The 27094-nt window shown below is 34.6% G+C and overlaps 2 protein-coding genes across 2 annotated transcripts; one reads left to right on the forward strand and one right to left on the reverse strand.

Moving 5' to 3' along the window:
• Window positions 1–7750: 7750 nt before the first annotated feature.
• Window positions 7751–16186, reverse strand: HELRODRAFT_94513 (hypothetical protein). Its single transcript, XM_009021485.1, has 19 exons — window positions 15947–16186; window positions 15353–15461; window positions 14955–15082; window positions 14728–14866; window positions 14224–14339; window positions 13785–13912; window positions 13292–13370; window positions 12988–13100; window positions 12523–12733; window positions 12236–12406; window positions 11673–12054; window positions 11362–11556; window positions 11091–11191; window positions 10858–10945; window positions 10639–10742; window positions 10376–10465; window positions 10028–10193; window positions 8792–9237; window positions 7751–8700 (listed from the first exon to the last, which is right to left on the reverse strand). The coding sequence occupies exons 1-17, from the start codon at window positions 15992–15994 to the stop codon at window positions 10047–10049; spliced, it is 2349 nt and encodes a 782-aa protein (XP_009019733.1). The 5' UTR covers window positions 15995–16186; the 3' UTR covers window positions 7751–8700; window positions 8792–9237; window positions 10028–10046.
• Window positions 16187–20090: 3904 nt separating this feature from the next.
• HELRODRAFT_66137 (hypothetical protein) lies at window positions 20091–25344 on the forward strand (the record flags this gene model as incomplete). The annotated part of the gene is made up of 8 exons (XM_009021486.1): window positions 20091–21180; window positions 21283–21390; window positions 22675–22952; window positions 23228–23303; window positions 23998–24293; window positions 24553–24587; window positions 24633–24778; window positions 25016–25344. 8 exons carry the CDS (start codon window positions 20091–20093, stop codon window positions 25342–25344), a joined length of 2358 nt encoding a protein of 785 aa, XP_009019734.1.
• Between the last annotated feature and the right edge of the window lie 1750 nt (window positions 25345–27094).

The raw sequence follows: 27094 nt of genomic DNA on the forward strand, positions 1-27094 counted from the left end.
ATATGTGTAGGTGTGTGTATGTATACGTTTGTGGGAATGTATGTGTGATTGATGACGTGTTTTGATGAGTTTTTTTCATAACGTAGTCATTGATGAGCTTTTCTCTGCGTGCTAATAATCTAATCGATGCATAATTGATGACGATGACGACGATGATGATAATGATGACTATGATGATGATGATGACAACGGTGATGATGATAATGATGACTATGATGATGATGATGATGACGGTGCTGCAGATGATGATGATAATGATAACAATCATTTATGTTGTGGCCGTGATGCGATGACGACGATGATGAGGAGGGTGTTAATTAGAAAGATGGTGGCCATAACGATGTCCACAGTCTCCCCCCCCCCTAACGATGATGATGAAGAAGAAGATGATGATGGTGATGGTGGTTATGATTTATGGCTTTAATATCTTAAAGTGGCCCCAAATGTTCTACGTATAATTCTTACCATGATTGGAAGTTAATTTGACGCCTTTTAAAACTTAATTGCTACTTACTTGGTGCATGTTTTCGGCATGTTTCTCATCAGATTTATTGGGAGTCAACTTTACGATGATTAAAATTTAATTGTAAAAATTTTTACATATATTTTTTATTTATGATGGATTTTATATTTATTATGGCCTACCTATTGAATTTTTAATTAAATATTTTTTTAAATTTTCATGCTCCTATACCTACATAAACCACTTTTTATCTTCTTTCTCACTTTCTCAAATTTTCAATCATACAGCCACACACACACACACACACACAAACAAATACACGCTCATACACACGCACACATATTTATGTATACGCACACACACACGAACATACACACGCACACATACATATATACACACAAACACACCAACACATCAAAACTACTCAGTGGCAAACTCGAACAGCAATACCATAGGAGCATATATCAGATAAATTTCAAACAAATTGTTCGACTAATTGATTTGAAAGTGATGAATCGAGATGCTAATAAACGATGACGTAGCAGGAAACAGAATTGTAAACAGGAAACAGAATTGTAAACAGGAAACAGAATTGTAAACAGGAAACAGAATTGTAAACAGGAAACAGAATTGTAAACAGGAAACAGAATTGTAAACAGGAAACAAAATTGTAAACAGGAAACAGAATTGTAAACAGAATGGTAAACAGCTCGTGCACGTAATAATTCATATAACAATTCGTATAACATTTTATTTAGCAATTTGTGTATAGCAACTCAATTTGTCATCACATCAATGCATTATAACGACTATGATGATGATGATGATAATGGTGATGATGATAATGACTGATGATGATGGTGAGGACGATGATGATGATGAGGACGATGATGATGATAATAGGTAGTGACGACGATGACGATGATGATGACAAACAATAATGCTCATTTTTTTTAAACTCACGTAATCGTGAGTGTGATTTTAAAAAACTTCAAACTCTAAACGTATAATATGTGTGTGTATTTATGAACATACATACGTACATGCATACATACATACAAACATACATATGTATATATATATATATCATATATGTGAGTTTAAGTATGTGTGTTTGTGTGTGTATGTATGTGTGTTTGTGTGTGTGTATGTGTGTGTGTGTGTGTGTAACTTTGTGTGTTAAGTATGTATTCCTTTCATATATAATATTATATTTCCAACGTTTGATTATTCACACACACGCTCGCGCATACTTACATACAAACACACACACACATTAACTCAGAGACACACACACACGCACAAACACGAACACACACACACATATACATATATGTGGTATATATGTATATGTAACTCTCTATATACTTTATAGGTATGTGAATATATATACACATTATGTGTATTCAACATATATATATATATATATATTGAATTGAATTGAAACAATCTTTTATTCAGCAAAATATCACAATAATAAATTACTATAATATAATAAATTTTATTATAATGATATAATTAAATGTTCGTTACGTCGAAAGCGTGATTTTTTGTTGTTTTTCAATAAAATCAGCCAAAATAATTAAATAGTTGATTAATAAAAATTTAATTAAAACTTATTAAAATTAATAACATAATTGGTGATTTTTACTATTATTGGGGTCGTCGTATTTGTGTGTGTTAGTGTGCGCGCGCAATGCAATATATACAACGTATGAATGTACGTGTGTGTATGTGTGTACGTGTATGAATACGATTGAATAACCATGTAAATGTATACAACCATGTAAATGTAAAATGGTTTAAGCAAACAAAACAGCTGCCAATGCAGTGGAGCTTTTTAGAAAGACATGACGAAAGGTAGAAAAAATTAAAACATATCTCACCATCAACTCAACTGGAACAAGAATGTGTACGAAACCTTTAGTAGAAGCTGTGTTTGCTAACTCTAACAAAAAGCAAAATGGAATGAGAAATACATAAAAACACATACATACATGTATGTTTGATATTTTGTTATTAAAAAAAACACATCGAGCCAAAACTCGAGAGTGCAAATTACAGAGATCACGTGATACATTAGGAGAACTCTTTTTAGCATGTTGTCATTCTCATTATCATGTATCGTTCCTTTTGTTGGCATTAAAAATGAATGGCACTGCCAGCAGTAATAACGTCTTTGACATCATCTTCATCATTGTCACTATCAATGCCGTTGTCGCTATCATCAGCGTCATCATCAAACAAGCATATACAGAAATATACAAACATCGAACATATACAAAACACATACAAAAATCAGACATATATAAAAACATTCAAATATCAAAGATATATAAAGGCATCTAAACTTCGTATACAATGGAAAAAGAAAAACAATACAACTACAAAGCAACATTACAACCCATAATACATACATACATATTCACATACACACATGAACATACATACATACATACATACATACATACATACATACATACATACATACATACATACATACATACATACATACATACATACATACATACATACATACATACATACATACATACATAAAATGTAAAAATGCAAAGAAAAATTGTATGACTCTTGTTTGCCTAGGTGCGCTTTTGAAACTTTTAAAAAATTTAAAAAATTTTGAAACTGAGAAAAATTTCTAATTGCATCTAATGCTACATAATAGCTAGCTCTATGATTCATTCCTTTAAATTTAAAATGATCTAACAAATCTTAGATAAAAAAACTGAAAAATTTTTGACAAATGGTAAACACATACAAACACATACATTACAGATACATACAAACACATACAAACACATACAAACACAAGCATACTTACGATGAAAAACCAAACCAATTTGATACAAATACTTAAAACACAATGTGAGTGAATACACACATCAAACTCCATACACGCCACATCGAGGTGAATCGTTAAAATGAAACTCCGGCGAACCTGCCAAAGTAATAGGTACGTGAGTGAGAACGGACAAATACACATACAAATTGATTAATGGTACAATAGGATTTATAAACATACAAATCCGTCTAAACATACAAATCGGTATAAACATACAAAATGATACACTTAAAGTATACATATATAATGTATACAAATGTATAAACTTTGGTACATAAATACAAGAGTTGCATTTGTATACATACTTCCACGACAATGGTCACATAGATAGTAATGTATCTAAATCACGAATACGGAGATATGTGCGTACATAACTTTTGTAGGCGGCGAAGGACTGGAAACATCGGAATAACGAAGCAAGTTCATCCATAGTCGTTCATCTATTTTATAAGAATGGGTGCACTTTAGTTAATAGCCACATTCATTAACAAGCTACTAAAAATAGATTGTACTCACATTTCAAAATACGCAAATACAAAACAAAATGCGCAACAAATTATTTTAATAAAAAACAAAACAAAACAAGTTTTATAGAAAACAACACACGACACACATATATACAAATAATAATACGCACACAAACAAAAGAACGCCATTACAAAGTACGCAAATACAAAATACACACAGATAAACATAGGCAAAGAAAAATACTAAAAATACAAAGTAGGCAGATACAAATACATCAAGACGAGAAAGAAAATAATGACGATGAAGAGATTGCACAGAGAGTGAAAATATTTCAATGCCACTTTCAAATCCCTGTAGTATGGTCTGAATTATTTAGCGGGTGGCTAATGTAGGAATGGAGCTGGGGTGGAAGATTCAAATTTTTAACTCATTCCATCATCATTAATTGCCATTGTCGTTAATTATTTTCGCATTAATACTGGCCATCATCATCGTCATCGTCATCTTTGTCGTCGTCGTCATCATTATGCTGATGATGAAACTGTGACGACAAAGATGACTATGATGATGATGACGATGATGATGACGATGATGATGACGTTGATGATGACGTTGATGATGACGTTGATGATGACGTTGATGATGACGTTGATGATGATAGTGGAGAAGAAAAAGAGAAAGATGATGATGATGGTGATGACGTTGTTGATGTTGATGATGATGATGTTGGTGATGATGTTGGTGATAATGATGATGATGCTCATAGCAATGAAGAAGACAACTGTTTCCTCGACGACAAAAGCTGTGAAGTTGATTTAAAGCAAGGAGATGGCGATAGCAGTAATGACGACGACAATGATGATGACGATGATGACGACGATGATGATGACGACGATGATGGTGATTGCAAGTGATGCTCTTGCCACTGAAGATAATGATTATGTTAATGCGGATGAAAGGAACTACGAGAAAAGAAAAATGTTTTTTGTTGTTGTTGTTGTTGTTGTTGTTGTTGTTGTTGTTGTTGTGAAATGATGACGACGATGATGACGGTGATGGTGATAAGGATGATGATGATTACGATAATGTTAACGTTGATGATAATGATGGTGATGATGATGATAATGATAACGGTGATGATGATAATGGTGGAAGTGAGGGAGACGACGACGATGAAGTCTGATATTAATGAAGAAACTGTTTGTATGAATGATGATGATGACGATGATTTTTCTTATAATGATGATAATGATGGTAACGATGATGACGATGATGATGATGACAATGAAGTAATTGAAGGAAAGAAGGAGGAGAGGAATGAATGAGATGATTATCATGACGACGACAACAGAAAGAATTCCTTCCGTGATAATGGATAATGCTTTTCGCTTAAGATGATGTTGATGGTGATGATGATGGTAAGGTAATGATGTTATTGGTGCTAATGATGATGATGATGATAGTGGTGATGGTAATGATGTTATTGATAATTATAAAATAATTATAAAAATATTAATAATAAACATTCGATAATTATTTATACAGTATTTATTTATTATTGTTCGTGTTCATTGTTTATAATAATTGTTCACTTTTATGGTTTGTGCTTCAGTATGTTTGCAGCTTAACAACTTACACGGTGGCAACTCGTACTTGAAACAAAATTAAAAAAATACCCAAAAAAGGGATGACTACGAACTGTGCAATAAAGTATAAAAAAAAGTGAACAAGACACACACACACCCACACATACACATATATAGAACAAGAAGGATAAAATAAAAATGGAAAAATGATTGAAGAAATTTGAATAGTGATCAAGAGAGGAAAAAAAATGTTGCACCCACACGCACGCACACACACACGCACGCACACACGCACGCACGCACGCACACACAAAGGACGAGACAAACGCATTCCTACTGTGTAAAAGTGAAGGCGTCGGAATAAATAATAACAACATTAACAGCGTAAACAATGAAGACTATAACGTAATAATAATAATAATCACAATAATAATAATAACAATCATAATAACAATCATAATAATAATGATAATAGTAATAATAATAATTTATTACGTCATAACGAACGAAAAAAGTATTAACTCGACGGTGCTTGATTCCAGAGATTTTGCAGCAATTTTCTAGCTGCCAAGTATTTTCAATTCTGTCAATTCTTGTGACGTTTTTGTTCATTTTATTTTTTGTATTTGTTGTACTACTACTTTTACTACAACAACAACAACTACTACTACTACTACTACTACTACTACTACTACTGATGCTACTACTACTACTACTACTGCTACTACTACTACTATACTACTACTACTACTAATACTACTCCCACTACTACTACTACTACTAGCAGTAATAATAGTGGTGGTAATAGTAGTAGTAGTTGTTATTGTTGTATTAATTGTTGTCAAAGCGGTTTATGCTTGGTATAGTTTTTGCTTTTGTTATTGATGCTTTTAGTTATAATTCATCATTGTCGTCATCATCTCCGTCTTAATCATCATCATTACCATCGTCATCATCATCATCGTCATCATCATCATCACATTGTTGTTTCTTTTGGGAAGGATGACAATGATGAAGATGCTTCCATTGATTAATTGAGAAGGGCAGATAAAGTAGGAAGCTGAGACAAATGACAAAATAGATGCAACGATACTTGCTGCCTTGCATTTGAATGATTGAGATTAACAAACCAAACAGCCAACCAGCCAACTGAAAAACCAATCAGCCAACCCAACCAACCAACCAACCAACCAACCGATCAACCAGCCAGCCAACCAGCCAGCCAACCATTCAACTAACCAATGGACGAATAGATGGAAAAAACTGTTTAATTAAAGGAACCAACCAACCAACCAACTAACCAGCCAACCAACCAATTATACCGACCAACCATCCAACCAACTAACCAATCAACTAACCAGCCAACCAACCAACCATTCAACTAACCAATGGACGAATAGATGGAAAAAACTGTTTAATTAAAGGAACCTGCCAATCAAACTCTAAGCGCGCGAGAAACAAAAACCAAAAAAAAAAAAAATAAACTCTTTAAAAACGAAACGAAAAAATTTATTTAAAAATAAAACTTTATAAAAATATTTAAATCAGTAGATTAGATTTTATTAAAAAGATAGACAGCAATAGAAAATTAAATTTTAATCTAGAAAAAAAACTAATCAAAAAGTATATATAATCTTCTCTTTTAAATTTTTTACCACGCCACCAACTAGCTGAAAAAAATTCTTTTTTAGTGTTTAATTAAATAGGTTGGTTTAAAAAATTTCAAGACAAATTGTTTGAAAGTTGCAAAGATTTACAGAAAATCTCTTCTCTTTATAATTATTTATTTATTATCATCATAAAATACATTTAACAAGTTCAATGAAAAGGACAATACAGTCAACCCAATCAGTTGTTGGACATTCAATTCACCAATCAGCTAACTAAGCAATCAAACAGCAAGAATCCATTAAGCCAATCAACCAATCGATCATTCAATCAACTAGCTAATAAACCAACTATCAAACCAGCCACCAATCGATCAACTAATCAGCCAACTGATTAATTAACCAATCATCAACCAAAACAATCAACTAGCACTCAACCAACCACCCAAACAATCAATCGATCAATCAGCCAATCAATTGATCAAACAGTCATGAAACTAATCAGCCGACCAACAAGTTCAACAACTCGTACAGCCGGCACGGATTGATGATACAACCAACGCAAGTGGCAAATCAAAAAAACTTCCCCAACTTCATCTATCATCGACTTCATTAATAAAACAATAAACCAACCAACTAATCAATCAGTAAACCAATCAGTTGTCTTTAGCAAAAAATAATTTGGTAGCAGCTAAACAAACGACCAATCCAATCAATCGAACAAAATCAATCGTTTGATATATATATATATATATATATATATATATATATATATATATTGTTGTTGTTGTTGTTGTAGAGTTGGGAAACATGAAAAAAGTAAGACTCAAATAAATCAATAATTTTAGAAACTTTTCTTCGTTAACAAGTCTCGATGACAAAAATCCTTAGCGATTGTCCTCACAGTTCCTCCTAAGGTATGCAGGGTTGTGCTGGATGTTCCATTTTGTATTACCGACTGAATTGAATTCACTCACCTACCTGAATCACTCCACGTAAGTGATGAAACTTTGCTTACAACCGCGGAAAGGATGTTAGTTCTCGGATGATGATGACGCTCACAGAAGACAGACTGGGCACGTCATAGTACGTTCGTCAACTGACCAGCCTCAGTCAGTGAACAGCAGTAACAAAAACAGCCATCGATACTAACAATTTTATTAAGCATCATTACATTATCGTAACGTCAATCAGAACATTTTTTATTTACAGTAAAAGACACCAACGAATGAATGAATAAATGAATGAATAAATAAACAGATGAATTATTAAATGAATTAATGCATGCATGTGCATCATCTGAAATTCATTCATTTGAAATATGGAGAATTCAATAATAATAATAATAATAAAATTAATAAAAATTAAACATAAAAAAGTTTAATAATGTTTTACAATAAAAATCATTTCAATTAAATTAGCATGAAACTAATAAATAGCTTGCCTCCCTAACGGTCAAAGTTCAAAGTTCACAATGATAAACAGAAAATATAATATTTTTAACGAATTTCTTAAATTATATACGTATATATGTACGTACACACACGCACGCATGCACATTTATATATAATCCAAATAAATTTAGTCAAGCATAAACACAAATAGTAATAATAATAATAATAATTTAATACTTCTTTGACACTCAATAATATTACAGACAAAAATTACAATAATAAAAACTACAACAATAATAGTGATAATAACAATAATAGTGGTAAGAATAAATAACCGTAACAATAAGTCAATAATAATAACGAGACGAAACCAAATTAAAATATATTGTGTGTATATATATATATATATATATATATGTATTATATATATATATATATATATATATAGCATATTATGGCGTTTGTGAAATATATAATCCTATATGGGGTATGGAAGAATGAGCGAGTGAATGAATGAATGGATAAATGAATGAATTTTGAATGAATGAATGTTATTTCAAGAAATCATTCATCTAAAGACTTGATTCATTGCTTTGTATATGGAAAAAAGTAACATCCTTTATGTTCTATTATTTTTATTGTTTTCATAACTCATCCACTTGTTTCATTTAATCAGTCATTCATTCGTCCATTTGTTTTCATTCAGTCGTTCATCCATTTCTTCGTTTGATTGATTGATTGAATGAATCAATCATTAAACCACCAGTGAACTAATTTATCCATTCAATGTCCAATTAGACATCTTGGACACTCATCCAATTTGGACACTTCTTCAGTTTTATCCAATGAAAAGTAACTAGATTAAAAGAATAGAATAAAATAATTTATTGTCATCAAATGAAGCGAAGCAACCATAGAATGCCTCAACGAAAACGACTACACCTAGGCATGCAATTATCGTCCGCTGTACAATTTGACCACCACATTATTTATCATTTTCAGCCAGCCAGCCAGAACTACTAACTAACAAAGAAATTAAATAGAAATATATATATATATATATATATATATATATATATATACTTGCTGGCGTTTATAAACGAAACAAATGAAATAAATATTCATAAACATTCTTTCTGACTTATTAAAACAAATCATTTAGTGTTGGCTTAAACAAAAGAGAAGATTGTTTATCAATCAATCAATCAGTCAACCAATTTGTAATTATTTCAATCTAACGCCAGCAATACACATGCAACAGGTAGTCATAATCATAACTAGCAATAATCACCATCATATCATCATCGCCACCACCATCATTGTCATCATCATCACCATCATCATTGTCATCATTATCACCATCATCATCGTCGTCGTCATCATAATTATAACTATTTCAGCCAGATAATTTTGACAGTTTTTAAACAAAATTTAAAAATAACTTACTGTGTGTATTTGAATAAAGTATTTTTATTTATATATAAACAAAAGTTGAACATATATGGATACAAGATAGAAATATAATGGGCTACAACTTTATGTAAAGAATTTGTAATAACTACACATACACATTGTACCTATAAACATCCATTGAAATGTAATCAACCAATCAATAAATCAATCAATCAATCAATCAACGAAACAACCAATCATTAAATAAGTCGATCAGAGTAGTATATTCCTAATCTCCTTGTGTATGTGGCATAGGAAGTCAACGTAGGTGAGGCTGGAGTTGATCAGAGGCGTGCGATCCTCCACCATGTACATCTGCATCACTGGCTCCAGCTTGTCCCTCTGTCGTACTATCACCAACTGGATGATGGTGAATGAATAGTTAAACGTTAGGTAGGTTGGTGGGTAGGTAAGTGGTGGATAGGTAGTTGGGTAGGTATGTAGGTAGGTAGATGGGTGGGTGAGCAGATAGGTAGGTAGGTAGATAGCGATTAATTGATTGTAAAGAAAACAACATCAACTGTAGCAGCTGGAAAGCCTACCTTCATGTATCTGTTCCTCTCCTCCCTGATCATCCTCACCATGCCACGGACTCTCACTGATACGGGGTTGTCCAAATCTTGTAGCTTCGTCTACATTCGCAACAATATTTATTTAATAATAGAATTCTTACGATGCAACAATATACATAATTGCTACGATAAAATGTTACATTGATACATAAATATATTGCTATTCATGATAAACACACACACAAACATGATGCTACACACACACACACACATGCACGCACACACAAACCTACCTTATCAATGTCGATCTGTGCAACAGATGGAACACCGAAGACCTGTTGAATCCACTCGGCATTGATAGACAGACCAACCCACAAGAATATCACCAAACCATTTTCTGAAATATTACAAAAATATAAAACTGAACAAAAAGAAAAGATAAAATGAACAGTTGCAAATTTAGTGAACCGTTACTAACAGTCGAAGCAGTGAACGGCTGAAAAGCTACCAACCTAACAAATAAGCTCCATTGTCCTTCAGTCTTTCGCTGGAACACCTGATCGCATGTGGTAGGCTCGTGTCATCCACATCTATATCCAGCTTTCGAGTGGTGTCATTTGGTATGTAAGTTTAGAAAATTAGGCTTGCATGCCTCATGAAGCGAAAATGATTTTACGCATAATATAGAATAGTTAGCAGCAGGTATAATGAAAATAGTTGGGAAAGAAATGAAGGTTGGACGTACCAGAGGTATGAGGCGAGGGTAGAAGTAAGCCACAGTGCCACTTATGCTCATGCTGTTCACCAGGTGGATGTAGTAACTGCGGTCGTCAACGTTTATGTTCTCTGCAGCAATGCATAATACAATGCATAATACAATAATAGCAGCAACGAATAATACAATAATATCCTAACCAATGCATACATCATATTCATTAAATCTTTTAACATATCAAGAAAATAAGATAAAAAGACAACAAAAGCAGTGCAGTTGACATTAGAGATGCAGGACAGACCAGTTTGTAGGATGCCACTCTTGATGAGACTGTTGATGTAGACAGGTAGCAACTTCATGCACTCGGGCAGGATCAACTGACCGGATGAAGATGGGGTTGCACAGTTTTTGCGGTACGAGGCAAGTATCTGGACACATTGGTTCGTCAGGTGCTCACGTACTTGCTTCACACTTGTGTTCAGTGACTCCCGAATAGCTACGTTGGTTTATTCATTAGCTTAATTTATTAATTAATTGAGCTAATGAATAATAGAACAAGTGGATGTTTAAATCAGTTTCGATTTAATTTAATGCTCAAAGATTTATAAAAACCTTGCTTAGCGAAGAAGTTGATGATAACATCCAGCTCACAACTCCTGAACAGATCAGCGACCTGTGTGCAACAATTGAACGAACTGTTCAGAACCCTCAGCCTCCTCCTACCTCCAACACTGGTGTACAACACGGCGGCTTGTACATAAGCCCCTTCTGCTTCAGTCAACTTGTCGTCATGTCGTATCTCGATGGATATCGTCTTGTCTCTGTCTAGACTGGCAAGTTCAACGTCTGTCGTGTTGGACATGAAGAAATTGCCAAAGAAGTCTACCGCCCTGATTCCCTGACTGGTTCGCAGCCGAAGGACGACATCGAATGCAAATTGACGAGAAATGTTCGTGCGCAGGTCACTCATCAGCATCTCTCCATCCGTGTCAGCCTTCAATTAAAATTGCAGCATCATCATCATTACGTTGATTCATTGCTAGAAGTAAGTACTTGATTTGTTATGCGTTTGACTAACAAAGGATAAGCATCAATCGCAGAAAACAATAACCAAACCGCTCCTACATTCAAGCAACTACCACACCCATGTACAACAACCCAACAACAAGTTGTACCTTGAAATAGTTGTACTTGTATAAGGAGCCTCCAGTCAGCCTGGGTACTTCAGATATTGTGGCGACATCTACATACATGTTGGGAAAGAGGAATATGTCAACAGAACAGCCTGCACTCACACATTCCTGGCCCAACTTTGTGTAGAAGTTTGTTTGTGGAGTCAAGAGAGTCTGCAATTTACAATTTCACAAATGAAAGATTTGCAAAAAGTCAACGTTATTATTATTTAAAGAGAAACATAGTTAAGACATTAAAAAGCCAGTAGATATAAATTAAGATTTGGAACCTTTTCCTTTTCAGATCCCAGCAGATTCTTATCTTCTCGATGTTTCAACTTTCCAGGTGCCTCAGCAGTGGGCATGGAACTGTGGAAGATGATGAGCTTGCCTGAACGTTCTGCTGACCTCAAAGCATCCAGACCGGCCTGAATGACTGGACCCAACACACTCTCCTTCTCACAGGTGTTGGAAAACATTGACCAGATTTGTGCTAGAAGGCTGTATCGAGAAGGAAAATAGATAATATCAGCAAAATAATCATAATATGAAGTATAACCAGTCAAGTTTTAAATAAATTTAGGAGTAGGCACCTAAATTTATGTAATGAAACCAATATCAAACCAATCTTACATTCAATATAGCTTAAAATTCCAATAACAATTAACCCTATTACCGATTGGTAACTAATTCATCAACCAACCAACTAACTAACCAATTAGCAGACAAACAAACCAACCCACGAACCAACTAACCAATCAACAATAGCTTCAGCTTCTGATACTTTAACGAGAAATCCGTCGACAAGTGGTACAAAAACATCGTTCATGTCCGTCACAACCAACATCTGCGGTTGTACTAGATTGTTCTGGTGACGGGTTGGTGAGGTGTCATCGTAATTATTGTCGTTATCATCAACATCTTCTATGCATCATCCTAATAGTAGCAACAATACACTCACAATAGCACAGTAGCACAAACAAAACAGAATACACACACACACATACAGATACAAACACACATATACATACATACAGATCTACATGCATATATACCAACTTTAATGTTGTAAAAGTGCAGCTCATTGCTGTATGTTACGAAACCTACTCTGACTTCTGACTCTTCATCACCTTCATCCCTTTTATTATCATTTGTAAATTAATTATTATTCAATAATATCATTAATAATATTGTTATTAATAATAAAGCTGTTATTATGTTAAACTATTATTGATATTAATTTTCTCAAACATTTGTTAACACCATTCATGCCTCATAAGTAGCAAGGTAGAAAAACAAGCATAAATAAAAGGACTGCTACCGACCAACCAGCCAGCTAAACTACAAAGATGGAAACAAATATTAGCTTTTATGAGAAAGAAACATTTACAACCTTTACAAAAAAAATTGGAAAAAATTTATTAAATTACGAATATTAACAAAACAGTACAAACAACGACAACAAAACAGTACAAACAACGACAACAAAACAGTACAAACAACAACAAAACAGTACAAACAACGACAACAACGACGACAACACAGCACATACTTGGGTAAATAGGCTAGTATATCTTCCTTCAATCTCGTGCAGAGGAGGTTGATGAGACCACTGTTGATACTGTTGAAGGAGACATCAATCATGAAAATGAAGGCCGGTGCCTGTGGCAACTTGTTGTCCTGTGGCGTTGTGCCAGTGTTGTGATGGTGGTGGATTGTTTGGTGGGATAGTCAGAGCATTGCTCACTTGCTCGTTTATCAGATGTTGAAAGTTAGAAAGGAAGAAGTAGGAGTGGCTTGTGTGGTAGCAGTAGCGGCAGTAGAAAAACAAAAACAAAATAGAAACGACAGTTGCAGTAGGCCACAATGAAATTGAATTTAATTAAGCTACTTACTATTTGGGAATAAGCAAATTAAAAAGTATAAATTAATAAACTGAACAAAGATGAGAAGTACTAGAAAATAGAAATTTGACAGAATCATTAACACACCTTACAGTAATCAGCCGTGGCAACGAACTCATAAGCACCAAGGCATAGTTCAGGTTTCTCAAAACAATCAATCCTCTTACCTGTGTGATCCAGGTGTGCAAAGTATTCTGGGGGCACTGTTTATTATGTGGTTGGTGGGTAAATCAAGTTTTTAAAACATAATCATTCAAGTGTAACTTTTACTACCATCAGCTTCATTACGTTCTTAACATCACCGTCTTAATTATCGTGAACCTTACTATACATATTTTTACATCTATTCATCATGACAGCATCACCATCATCATAGTCGTCGCTCTCACAATCTGCTATCAACTAATCAATAATACCATCCTCTTCTTCTATCATTAACATAATCATTTTTCTCATCATAATCATTGCCACAAACATCATTCATCATCATAAGCATCACAGCAATCATCAACCTGAAATCACCACCATCCCACCATCATCACCGCCATCATCGCCACACCACCATCATCGTCACCACAAGTAGCCAGCCACCTTCAGTAGTGCAGCTACAGAAACAGCACTGAAACTTTCGCCCTCCGTCGATGAACATCATGTTGGGGCACATGTAGGCCTTGCATCTGTTGCACCTCAGTGGGCCCATCTGTCCGAGGTCTGCAATCGGGGGCTTGTTCTGAGTGGGTGGAATGGTTTGAAAATTATGAAAGACAATCATGATGATCATCCTAATCTGTAACACAGACATACAGACAGATACAGACCTCTTGGGGATCTTGTTTAGCAAATGGAGAGAGGGTGACAACAAATGGCAGATGACTTTGTTTTAGGAGGTCACTGGTGCAGGGGATGTTGTACATGGTCGATCGCAAAAAACGAGGACTGCATAATCCTTAGGCATTAATGATGTGTAAATGGATGGCTAATTGAATGAATGAATGAATGAGTAAATGATAGGTTGAAAGAAAAATTAGTCTAGTGAACAAGTGGCTGATTAAATGATTGTAGGATTAATCAAAAAATCAACTAAGAAATTCATTATTGAATAATTGACAAGGCAACGAAGCAGGCCACAAGCTAGTTAGCCAGGCAACCAGCTAACCAATCAACCAATTTAATAATCAATCAACTAATCAAATGAATGACCAAACAGCCGACCAACCTTGATCATCAACGATGAAGTTACTGGTGACCAGGGGAGGCACAGATCCTCTCTGCCCTGTCACATAAACACCATTGTTCTTCAACTTATCATCCTCCAACACTTGGATCTAAACAGAAACAATTGGCAATCAGCCAAATATGTTATGTGAATGATTGTATGAATGAATTAACAGGTGAATGATTATAATGCATGTAGAAGTTATGGTGAATAAATAACTAAAAATCTAATAAGTTTTGTCAAATGAAAAAGCATAATGATGATTAATTGTAATGCAGGACATTAAAACTAACATTTATTCATGAAACATCAATATAAATTTTCATATGAATATGTTAATGATTCTCTCACACGACAACAATCATTTGATTTTAACATATAAAACTTTATCCACATTACGCATGTTATGAATGTTGAAGTGACTTCAAATGAATAACACACAATAATAACAAGGCATACAAAGTTTTGAAAAAATTAAACCGATTAATTGTGAAGCACATAAATTAACTGAGTAGCAACATCATTTTAACATGTTATAACTAATACCATTCATGCAACATATGACCAACTGACAGAAAACACATCAACATTTACCTGGCTTGGCATTTGATCGGGGTCAAGTTTTCGAGCTGGTTGTGCCATGGGGCCAGGCTGATTGATGAAAGGTTGTTGGGGCTTGGGACCCTGTCCACCAAATTGATTTGTTGGTCCACCATACCCACCCTGTGGTTGTCCAGGATAATTGGAAGAAGGAAAGTTGCTGCCTGGTTGCTGCTGCAGTGGTGGTGGAGCTCCATAGAGTTGCTGTTGTGGTGGATTCCCATCTGGGTATGCATTGGGAAGATGTTGGTGTTGTGATGACGATGGCAGAGGCAGAAGATGAGATGGCGGTAAACTTCCAAAAGATTGATTGTAGGGACCAGATGATGATGATGGTGGTGGAAGTCTGACACCAAATTGGTTCATTGGGGGTGCCACAGAGGATGAAGGAGGAGGAGGCATTTGATGCTGCTGTGGACCTGTTGGTGGTTGAGTGGGAAAAGAAGGGGGGGTGTCTCTGATCGATGTGATCGGAGGAGGACCTCCCATTGATGGCTGACCTGTCATGAGAGGCCCAGAAGGTAGCTGGGATGAGTGTTGTGGTTGCTGCTGATGTTGTGCTGGAAACTGTGTTGGTGGTTGTGGTAGCCCAGTCATCTGATGTTGTTGCGATGATGGAGGTGGACCAAACGATGGCTGTTGTTGGGGTGGGCCAAATGGAGGTTGCTGTTGATGTGGAGGTAGGCCCTGTTGTGGCAGACCCATTGACAGCTGTTGTGGTGGCGGACCCATTGATGGATGCAGTGAAGGACCAGGTGGCGGCGGGCCCATCGATGGATGTTGTGATGGATCAGGTTGATGTGGGCCCAGCGATGTAAGCTGCGGTGGACCAGGTGGACCCATCGATGGCTGTTGGTGTTGAGGAGGAGGATGTGATGAGGGATGCATTGAAGAAAGATGTTGTGTTGGTGGTGGTTGTAGAGAAGCATGGTGTGACGACGTTGGTGGAAGTCCATGCATGGGTGCATGCATTTGTGGTGGGCCAACATGGGGCTGAATGAGTAATAACAAAAAAATTCATTAAAAACATCCTTCCAAATATTCAAAACCAAAGATGCTTAATTCAAAAATAATTTATGAAAACAACAATAAATATGAATATAAATGTTACAAACTTGCTGGTAAGGAGCCCCCGCGAAACTTCTGATGTGCATGTGGTTCATGTCTGAAGCCAACTGAATCACACAATTAATAGTCATTAGTCATTAAAATTCATATAAAAATATTTTATTGATCCAATGTTGTAATTTTGAATCTTATCAAAAACTCCTGATTAAAAAAGCTAAGAAAGACCATTATATATAACTTGATGAATAATTTTGGCCATATATGTATAAAGAAAAAAAACATACATATATGTAGTTATACATCTATATATGTGTGTGTGTGTGACTGATACCCACCTGATTTGAATTAAATGGTTTAGTAGGGGGAGGTCCACTTGAAACAGGAGGACCAAACTGATTTGGTGAGGGTGCTACGGGACCATGACTATATATGAAAAATAAAATCTGCACATTAACTAAACCAACATTACATCAAAATTAATAGACTGAATTATTTTCATTATTACCATCCCATTCAGCCAAACTTGTACCAATACAAGAAAGTTGAATCAAATTAAGTGAATGGTTTATTAAATTGTTGCTATAATAATGAAAAATAGATAAATCTATTGATAAATCTATATAACTTTACATACATCATCTCTAGTTGATTAACAATCACAAGTTTGATTTATTTTTATTAGAATATAATTATAACATTTTAGATACTGAATGTAAAAATATTTGAAATTTAGTCATACAGTATAACCCATAAGAGACAAATTCAAAAGTGAACCTGAAATGATTGGGTCCACCAGGAGGTCCTGGTTGGAATGGTTTGTTAAGCACTTGAGGATTAAAGAAAGGATCTACAAATAAAAAATTTTGTTAGATGCTTATAATATAATCATATAATGCAATTGTACATTTATGTAGAATCTCTATTCCAAATAAAGAGATTTCTTTACATTTCATTATACTTTTTTTAATCTTTAATATTTAATAATTAATTAGACTTATTTGAAAGATGTTTGGAATTTGAAATTAACTGCATTATCAATGTCTTAAGCTTGAAATTCAAATGTTAAACTAAATATGGATGTACCTGAAGGATTGGGGGGGCCCGATGGAAAGCGGTAGCCAGGCTGAGGGGGCCCCTGGGGCTGTCCATTAACAAACTGTGATGACATCTCGGACTAACTCGCTGACTCCTGGACAGAGTAATCAAATAAACTTCTATTTATTTTGAACTTGAATGAAGCGATTGACAGAACGCAATAATTAAATTAATAACTTAATTAATAATTTATTCCAAATTAATGCACTGAACTGTACAGTACACAGTTCCAGCATGTTTGCTTCAAGGCAAAAAAATGTAAACATTGCATTAACTTTAAAAAATAATCTAAGTAACCTTACTGCGAGAGACTTCAGCGAAAGGGCAAACGTATCCGATAAAAAAGGTTCAATCCGACTGGGGTACCCTAATTAAATAGCGGAGTTAGTTAGTGAAAATTATTTTTACATACGTCGGTCGATTCCACGTAAAATATCTCCGGATGTGCGCACGCGCAACACTGCCACGTTCAGTTGCGCTGGTTCTAGCAGCTTCATTTTTTTCTAATCATTACGTATCACATTTCTATATGGTACATTCGTTTTTTCATCAATTTTCTTCATTTGTTTTTGACAAAAATTTATTTAAAGTAGTTATTCTATCAGTAGATAACTTTATAATTTTTATAAATATATTTCAGAAATGATTACACGGTACTGTACATATAAGTATATTAAAACTGTATACTAATATGACCAAAGGATGAATGATGACTTATGTTAACTTCAATAATATCTTTCGAATCCAGAGCCAGACGGAACAAACGTTCAACTAAACCGACAAATCCGGAAGACACAAAATAAGTTGAGAAATTATCGAAGTTGCCATGCTATAAGTATTTGCCCTATCGTTGCTCTAACAAACATTACAAGATGTTAAAAATCCAATATATCGGAGCAGAGATCTCCATCGGTTAGAGTTTGTGTGATATCCGATGGTTAAAATATCAAATATATAGGTTTGTAGCCGGGTGTATAATGAATAAGTTTAGGCCTTAGATTCCCGTAGTACTCAATTACATGAGCATGGAAATGTATTGGAAATTTCGACGTTTTTGATATAACATTTTTCATGTTGAATCGACCGACCAGTTATAATTATGCACTAAAATTTATCGATTTTTGAGAATATGGCTCTTCATTGTGAGCATTTTTTAAAATTCAGTAAAATTCACTTTTTAGACAAAAATCGACCAAAAATTGGCTTGTTGAACCAAAAAAGTTTTAGCCACACTAGTACCAATCTGGTTAGTTCCTTGCCTTTCCATCAAATTTCAATATTTAAACATTTTTAAAATGGCCCACCCCATCAAAGTTAGTTAGATCTGCCTCTGCTTAGAAAGAACACAAATTAAAGATGATTCACTTTATGGATTTGTATTTAAATGATATTGTAACGCAGAAGTTATTCCAATATGACAAATTTTGAAGAAATACGTATTCGAGATTAGTTAGCTAGGTACATGAAGCAGAATATTTCAGAAATTATCATACCTCCAGAATGGAAATGATTATCACATGGCATGTAGTATTTGTTCGTATAATAATTCGAATCAATACATGTATGACAGTATCAGTTGGTACATGGTGTCATATATAAATAGAATAATATTATAATTGTATCATTAATCACATCAATGTATTATATTTAAATAATTAATAATATATGGATTATTCTACTTATATGTAGATAATATATCTTAAGAAACATTCGCATTAACTTTGTTCATACCAACCAAGTGATCCTAGTGGAGATGGAATCTACTCTAGTCCTCCTCCTCCTCCTCCTCCTCCTCTTGCTTATGTCCGCCATTTGTTTACGTTCTCATTAAAAATATATTAGAGTTTTGTTTTTCTTATACTGAAATATATTTTTTGTATAATGAAAAATAAATTTAATTGCCGTGTCAATCAAACGTTCATTTGATTCGCGACTAATTTAGCAATTTTAATATTTTCGAACATTTGTCTTTTCAATGGGTGGAAATTTGACAACAATATCCACTGATAAGTTGAGCGGTCGGCCCTCCAGCCGTCATTTTTTCAGTTCCGGAGGAGATTATGACGCTTCCGTTTCTAGGGACAAAAAGAAGCGAGCTTTCAAATTTACAACTTTGCGTAAAAAGTTACTAAGAACTCGACGTCACAGCCGAAATTATGATTATGCCAAACATTTGAGAGATTTGATTTCGACGTGGTCCATTCGGGAAATACACTCATTGGCCGATGAATATGACAACATGGTTGCTATGAAGGAATTGTTCGTTATGGCCAACTTGGCCAGGGCTAGTGGCAATACAATAGTTGATGATTTAGCTTTGTTGTACCAGAACAAATATTGTTCTGATGTTGACTTGGTGTACTTGGGGGTAGTTTATCCGGCCCATAAAGCCATTTTATGTGCTAGATGCGCATTTTTCAGGGACCTTCTTAGTCACCAAATGAATGTACCAAAAGTGAAAGTTGAAGTTTGTGTCAAAACAGAGGGGATTGATGGGTCCTTGTTTTCTGCACTTTTGAAGTATCTCTACACAGGTGATTTTGGATTAGATGGACCCAGTTTGAGCAGGTTGAAGCCCGTTTTATCACAACTATCCATTGAATTCGGGGCACCCAATTCATTAGAGCACGATTTGAAAATTTTGTTAGAAACTGGAATGTTCTCTGACGCAGTGCTGACATTTTCAACAGGAATAAACAACCAATATTCTTGTTACTCCCCGATCGCTTTATCACCTCACCAACAACATCCTCACCACCAGTACCATTCACAGATGTCTGATCCTGCTAATCAAGTTTATTTACCATGTCACAAGGCCATACTAGCAGCTAGGTCTCCATTTTTTAGAAATTTAATCACAAGACGAACTCGCTCCGAAACATCAATGCACAATCTTGACAACAAAATTAAACAATGTTCTGAATATAACTTCCACCAAAGGAAGACAATTATCTTACTGGATGAATCTGTTATTCCATCTCGTTTTGCAAGGATTCTCCTGAATGCTGTCTATCAGGATCAGGTTGATTTAAACAACTTACATAACAGACTGTTACAACAGACCAGTGAAGTTACATCTCCCACATCTCAGTTCAGAGGCACTCATTTGTTCTCACCATTGCTTCCTTCATCATCATCATCATCTCAACCGACCTACGCCGTACCAGCGTCCTCTTCAGTATCAACTGCACCACAGTTACATCCATCATTCGTTGATGATGCCATGGAGTTGTATCACATTGGCCAGTTCATTGATTTTCCCGCTCTTGCTCAAAGTTATTTTTGTTCATTGCATTATTTATTATTATTCACATTTATTATGTTATTCTTATCAATTATTATTATTACATATAATTTATTTTATGCATTTTTTCATATGATTGGTCTCTAAATGGTTTATTATTATTTATCATTTTATTTGTATGCCTATCCATTCTGGCCATTAACCAATCCTTATTAATATTAGGTGTTGATGAAAATAATGACAGTAATGTAATTGATAATCTAAGTGAGTTGAGGTAATTAGTTGAGATAATTATATTATTAATGTTATAATTAGCTGAGATAATTATATTATTAGTGTTATAATTAGTTATTATGGTTCACTAATGTATACTAATTATTTAATTAACAAATAATTTTAAACTATAAATACCTAATTTATACCAACAAGCAATTATTTGCATCCTTAACTGAAATTTTTGTAAATTATTTTCAATAGAATCAGCTTAAAGTACTTTATTATAAGCAGTATAATAATAAATGGTATTTTTAAAATAATGATAATAAAATATATAATATGAGGACTACAAAGATCATGATGTTATAAAATCACCATTGTGTGTGACCAAAAACGTTGACTAGAGATATTTGTTACTAAGTCTTCCTTATCTCTATCATGGCTGTTAATATCTGCTACTATGGTTTTTTTTTATACTTTGAAAAGTTAAAGTTGAGGCAAGTAAAACTTTTTTTTATAACCTTGTAAGTGTATAGGAATGTTTTTTGGCAGTGAATGTTCATTTGTTTGGTTGTTTATACTGCTGTGTATGTTTTTTTCTTGTTACTGATTGGTCTTGCATGTCTGCTGGGTATGAATACTCTGTTTTCTAATGGTTTTTTATATATATTTTTTTATTTTATCTGATTTGGCTGTTATTGATCACTTTTCTGATCCTATTGGCAACCGTATTGAATAATTCTTTAATGTATTCTTTTGTCTGTTTTTTTGCTCTGCTTGGTTTAGTGCTGCTGTGTTTTATTTCAAGGGTTAAACAATCCTTAATTAGAGATATGTAGTATCTCTTTTAACTGTATTGAATAGGTTTGTTTTAATTATCAAACATCTTTGAATTTGTATTGAGAAATGGAGTTAATTAATAATTGTTTGATTAATTGGTTGACTGATTGATTGATTAATTGGTTGGTTAGTTTTTTGATATAATGATTGGTTGATTGATTGGTTGATTGATTGATTGGTTGATTGATCGGTTAATTGATCGGTTGATTGATAGATTGATTGATCGATTGATTGATAGCTGTGTATCTGAATAATGCAGATTGTGAAGACATAATAGCTGAGCTTCTGACAGTGGAGAATTTATTGCCAGTGTTGCATTGGAGCAGTCAGCCACATGGTTCCACATGGATTCATAGACAAGCCACGAACTATCTTCTAGAAGAGTTCATACAATTTGTGCAATCTTCATCTTCCTCGTCGTCTTCATCGTCCTCATCATCGTTGTCGTCATCTTCTTCATCTTCATTATCTTCTAATTCTTTTCTCTCACTTGATAAGTCCTACTTGTTGGAAGCTGTCAGATCTGATTTCTTGCAGGTACCTACATTTCTACTGCCAACAATCTTTTTTACCATTTTAATGTAGATTGTTCTCCATCAATGTCATTAGATTTCAGCAAATGTTCTCAATACGGTTAACCTTGTTACTTTCTTCTAGTTATTTCAGCACTCGCATTTCATTTTATTAAAATTACATTTATATTTTTAATAATTATTTCTCGTGATAGTCGTTCTTATTTATACATAACTTTTTCATGTTTTTAAAATTATGAATTTAAAATAATTTTATGAAACACCAATAATGATTGTCAGGCGAGTGAGCTTGATGTCTTATCGGCAGTGGTCAGGTGGGGAGAGCACAGACTTATCAAGAGAATCGAAGAACAAGGTGACTGTTTCCTATTAGTTTTATAGTTTTTGGTTTTATTCCCATTCATGTGATGTGTTGAGTTTATAAAGAAAAAATAGTTTTTTTTATTTTGGAATATATTTTAAAATGAAATGAATTAAAAAAAGAAACACATCTCAATGCTAGATAACAGCATTTTTTCTATTGGCCTCATGTATTATTAACATTACCACAATTCAAAGTTTATAAACATGTTAACCTTGCATGTGACACCTATTTAAATTCTAAATTTTAAATAAGCCATAAAAATTTTATAGTGCCTCAGTTATTATACGATCATCTCTACCATTAGCATTATTATTCATGTATGTACAAATGTAGTACATGTAGATTTTTGAATAACCAGATTTAATTTCTTTGCACTGATGTTTTATTGGCTTACCAACTTCTATCTAAACACATCATCAACTCGTTAATTCTTCCTAATTTTTCTTATGCAGTTTCTGATATCACAAAAATTCATTCATTTGTTTTTGTTTGAGATAGTTTTCTTTTCATCTTTACAAAACAAGAACTGATCATTTTATGCTTTAAAGTTTGTTTGATTTATTTCTACATTTAACATAGACATACACATACTAAATGAAATACGTTTGAAATTAGAGTTTTTTAAGAACATTAGATCATTTAATTTTCAGTTTCAGAATATTTCATCCTGTTTTATTTCCCACAGAGCCTAACCTACTGAGCCATACAGCGCACAGTGTAAGTAAGAAAGGAGTTAAGAAGCGAGATCTGAACGATTCAGATTTGCGCGACATCCTCTCCGATGTTTTACCACACATTCGAGTCGAGCACCTCATCCCGTCGAACAACGAGATAGTCGTGTCCGCCATCAAACGAGGTCTCATTCACTGGCCTTCCTGTCGAGAGAACAACCTGTCATCTGCCTCTTGCTGGGTCAAAACTCGACACATCGGAGCCTACAGAAGACCAAGACTCTTCACGCCTTACTATGACGAGATTAAGGTTCCGTCTGCTGATTGGCTTATTTTTTATACAGCTTAATTTTAATTCCAGCTTTTTTTTTGTTTGATGTGTTCATAAATTTATTTTTGGTTATGTTAACCACTCAAATATGTTTGTATTTATGTTGAAACAATTTTTATTTTGTGAGCAAACCTTTCGTTTTGTTGATTGTTTTCATAACTTATTGCCAGCTTTAAACATCTTCAAACTTCAATTTACTCACTATCTTTTTAAATATTTTTTTATGCCACTTGGCCAGTCTATAGTGAAAGAGCAGAGTTTGAAGAGTTTCGAGTCGGCATTGTCTCCCGACTGTAAGAACTCGAGTGGGAGCGCAAGTGAACTGACTCACATGCGAGTGGTGCACACCTGTGCCGTCCCCGATGCCCTCTACATGCTAGATGACCATGTCTACACTCCTAAGCTCCACAAACAGTGGTCATTTTCGTCATCAACCGTCGATATCATTGCTGGCACCATTCCCTGTTTGATTATTTTTTGTATTTCTATGTTGAGTAATTTTTTGATTGGATAATTGAATTTAATTGAAGATCAATGATAGTAATTAATCAATCCTCGTTTATAGTCTTCATCCGTTATGGGTCGGACTATTTTTATTTATTCCATTCATCTGTTTCATTCCATTCATCATAAATGATAGTAATTAATAATAATAATAAATAACAATAATAACTTTAATAACAATAATTTAATCATTAAAGTGCCAGATCGAACAATAGTAGAAGAGATGAAACGCCGAGAATCAGAGCTCTCCAACAGCAAGTCTGCTCAAAGAGCCTACTCTACATCTCTTGGGGCATTTGATTTCAGAGGTACAAGTTTCAATTTTCTGGCGGGTAGTTTTGACAGGTCAGAGGTCATCAAGCAGATCAGGTTGAGGGTGGTTAGGGAGTTTGGACTACCTGACTCCACTATTGAAATTCTTCACGGGCCTCCTATGGTCGGTCTGCATCCTTTCCAGCTACAACCAAGTTTGTTTGCTTTCACGTGCTGTTTTTTTTTATTTTGTATTTCACTCATTTGGAGTTGAAGGTTTTTTAAATATTTTGTTGTTACAATTTTTTTAGGTTTGTTTCATATTCTCTTTCTTCTATCGTTTTTGTTAATTAGTTGAAATTGATGTTAAATTTTATAACAGTCTCTCAACTAAGACTTTTTCTTTGGCTGTATTCAACGGCCAAGCATCACTAAATTATTTTCAGATAACAAAAGCAGCAGCAGCAGACAACCTCAGAGCCAACAGTCAAAAGAATTAATTACTTCTTCCTCTTCCTCTTCTTCCTCATCCTCCACTGGAATGATGACATCATCGTGTCACCTGACTCCCGTTCGACGAGGAAACTTCTGTCTGCAGCACTCTCGAGCGCCTCTGTCGCTGTCGACATCATCGACGTCATCATCTCGCTTCTCTTTCAGGTCTCTCTTCTTCCAGTCACTGCACAGTCCTGAAGGTGCTGCGTCGTCGTCTTCGTCGTCGTCTGCCGGCATTCTCGCTTCATCATGCTCTAGGAGACTAGACGTATGTGTCGATGTATCTCTGTATGTGTGTATGTGCGTGTGTGTGCGTGTGTGTGTGTATAGGTATGTGGATGAGACTGTGTATGTGTACGTTGTGTGTATGTATGTAATGTGTGTATTTGCACGTGTGTGTGGATGTGTGCTATACTACTTATCTGTAAGCGTAACTTTAAAAGATTTGGTGATATGTACAAATATTTATTTCTCGTTTTGATTAAAGCCTCTAGAAAGACCACGTTCACAGTTGTAAAATTATAGAGGAATCGCTAAAAGATTGACAATAAATGCTTTCCACAGGTTAACCACGACAACAAAGTGCTCATGAACAACAACAACACATCCATTACAACAACAACAGTACCGCCATCATCGCAACAACAACTACTAGCGACCACCATGCCAGACATTGCCATGGCGACGGCATCAGCTGACTGTCTCCAAACTGACCTTCTGACCTTATCCGATCTCGACCTCGGGGATAGGACATCGCACTCAGGCACCGGACCAATGTTTGGCTGACTGAGTGATTGATTTTGGTTGGTTTTGATCATGATTTTAACGCAATCGCCAACCCTGTTGAGTGGTTCTAATTTAATGTCAGAGTGATTGAATGATTGATTGAGTGCCAGGTTGGCTGGTTGAAAGAACTCATCCATCATCAACTGATGTTTCTGCTCTGTTGGATTGGTGCCAGCAAAGTGTTACATATTATTGCACATTATGTCAAACGTCTCCACCTCTGCCATACTAACACTACACTAAACGCTTTGTACTGGTTATATGCATCATACTGTCGCATCTTCATTATGTTCATTACATAATTATTACTGCTACTTGCTACTACTACTACTTGCTACTACTACTGCTTGCTACTACTACTACTGCTTGCTACTACTACTGTTTGCACTTAATGTCTCTACTAACTCTAATGCAAATTATACTTTGTAGTCTTACTACTGATAACGCGGTTATAACTGCAGTGACATCAAAATTATGTTTTGTCATAATATATATTTAATATATATTTATTCATTGATAATATATATATGTTGTATATTGCTATTTCATTACGTATATTTTTTATTCACATATATATATAATGCTTTTGTTTTTATTTACTTGTCGGTTAACATTCAAAATATCTTTGAACGTTCTTGCATCTTGTAAATATATCTTTAGTACACTCACATACACGCACGCACACATTCACACACACACTCACACAGACACACACACACTCACACACATATGCTTATATAAAT

The sequence above is a fragment of the Helobdella robusta genome (genome assembly GCF_000326865.2).
Source record: "Helobdella robusta unplaced genomic scaffold HELROscaffold_3, whole genome shotgun sequence".
Lineage (NCBI taxonomy): Eukaryota > Metazoa > Annelida > Clitellata > Rhynchobdellida > Glossiphoniidae > Helobdella > Helobdella robusta.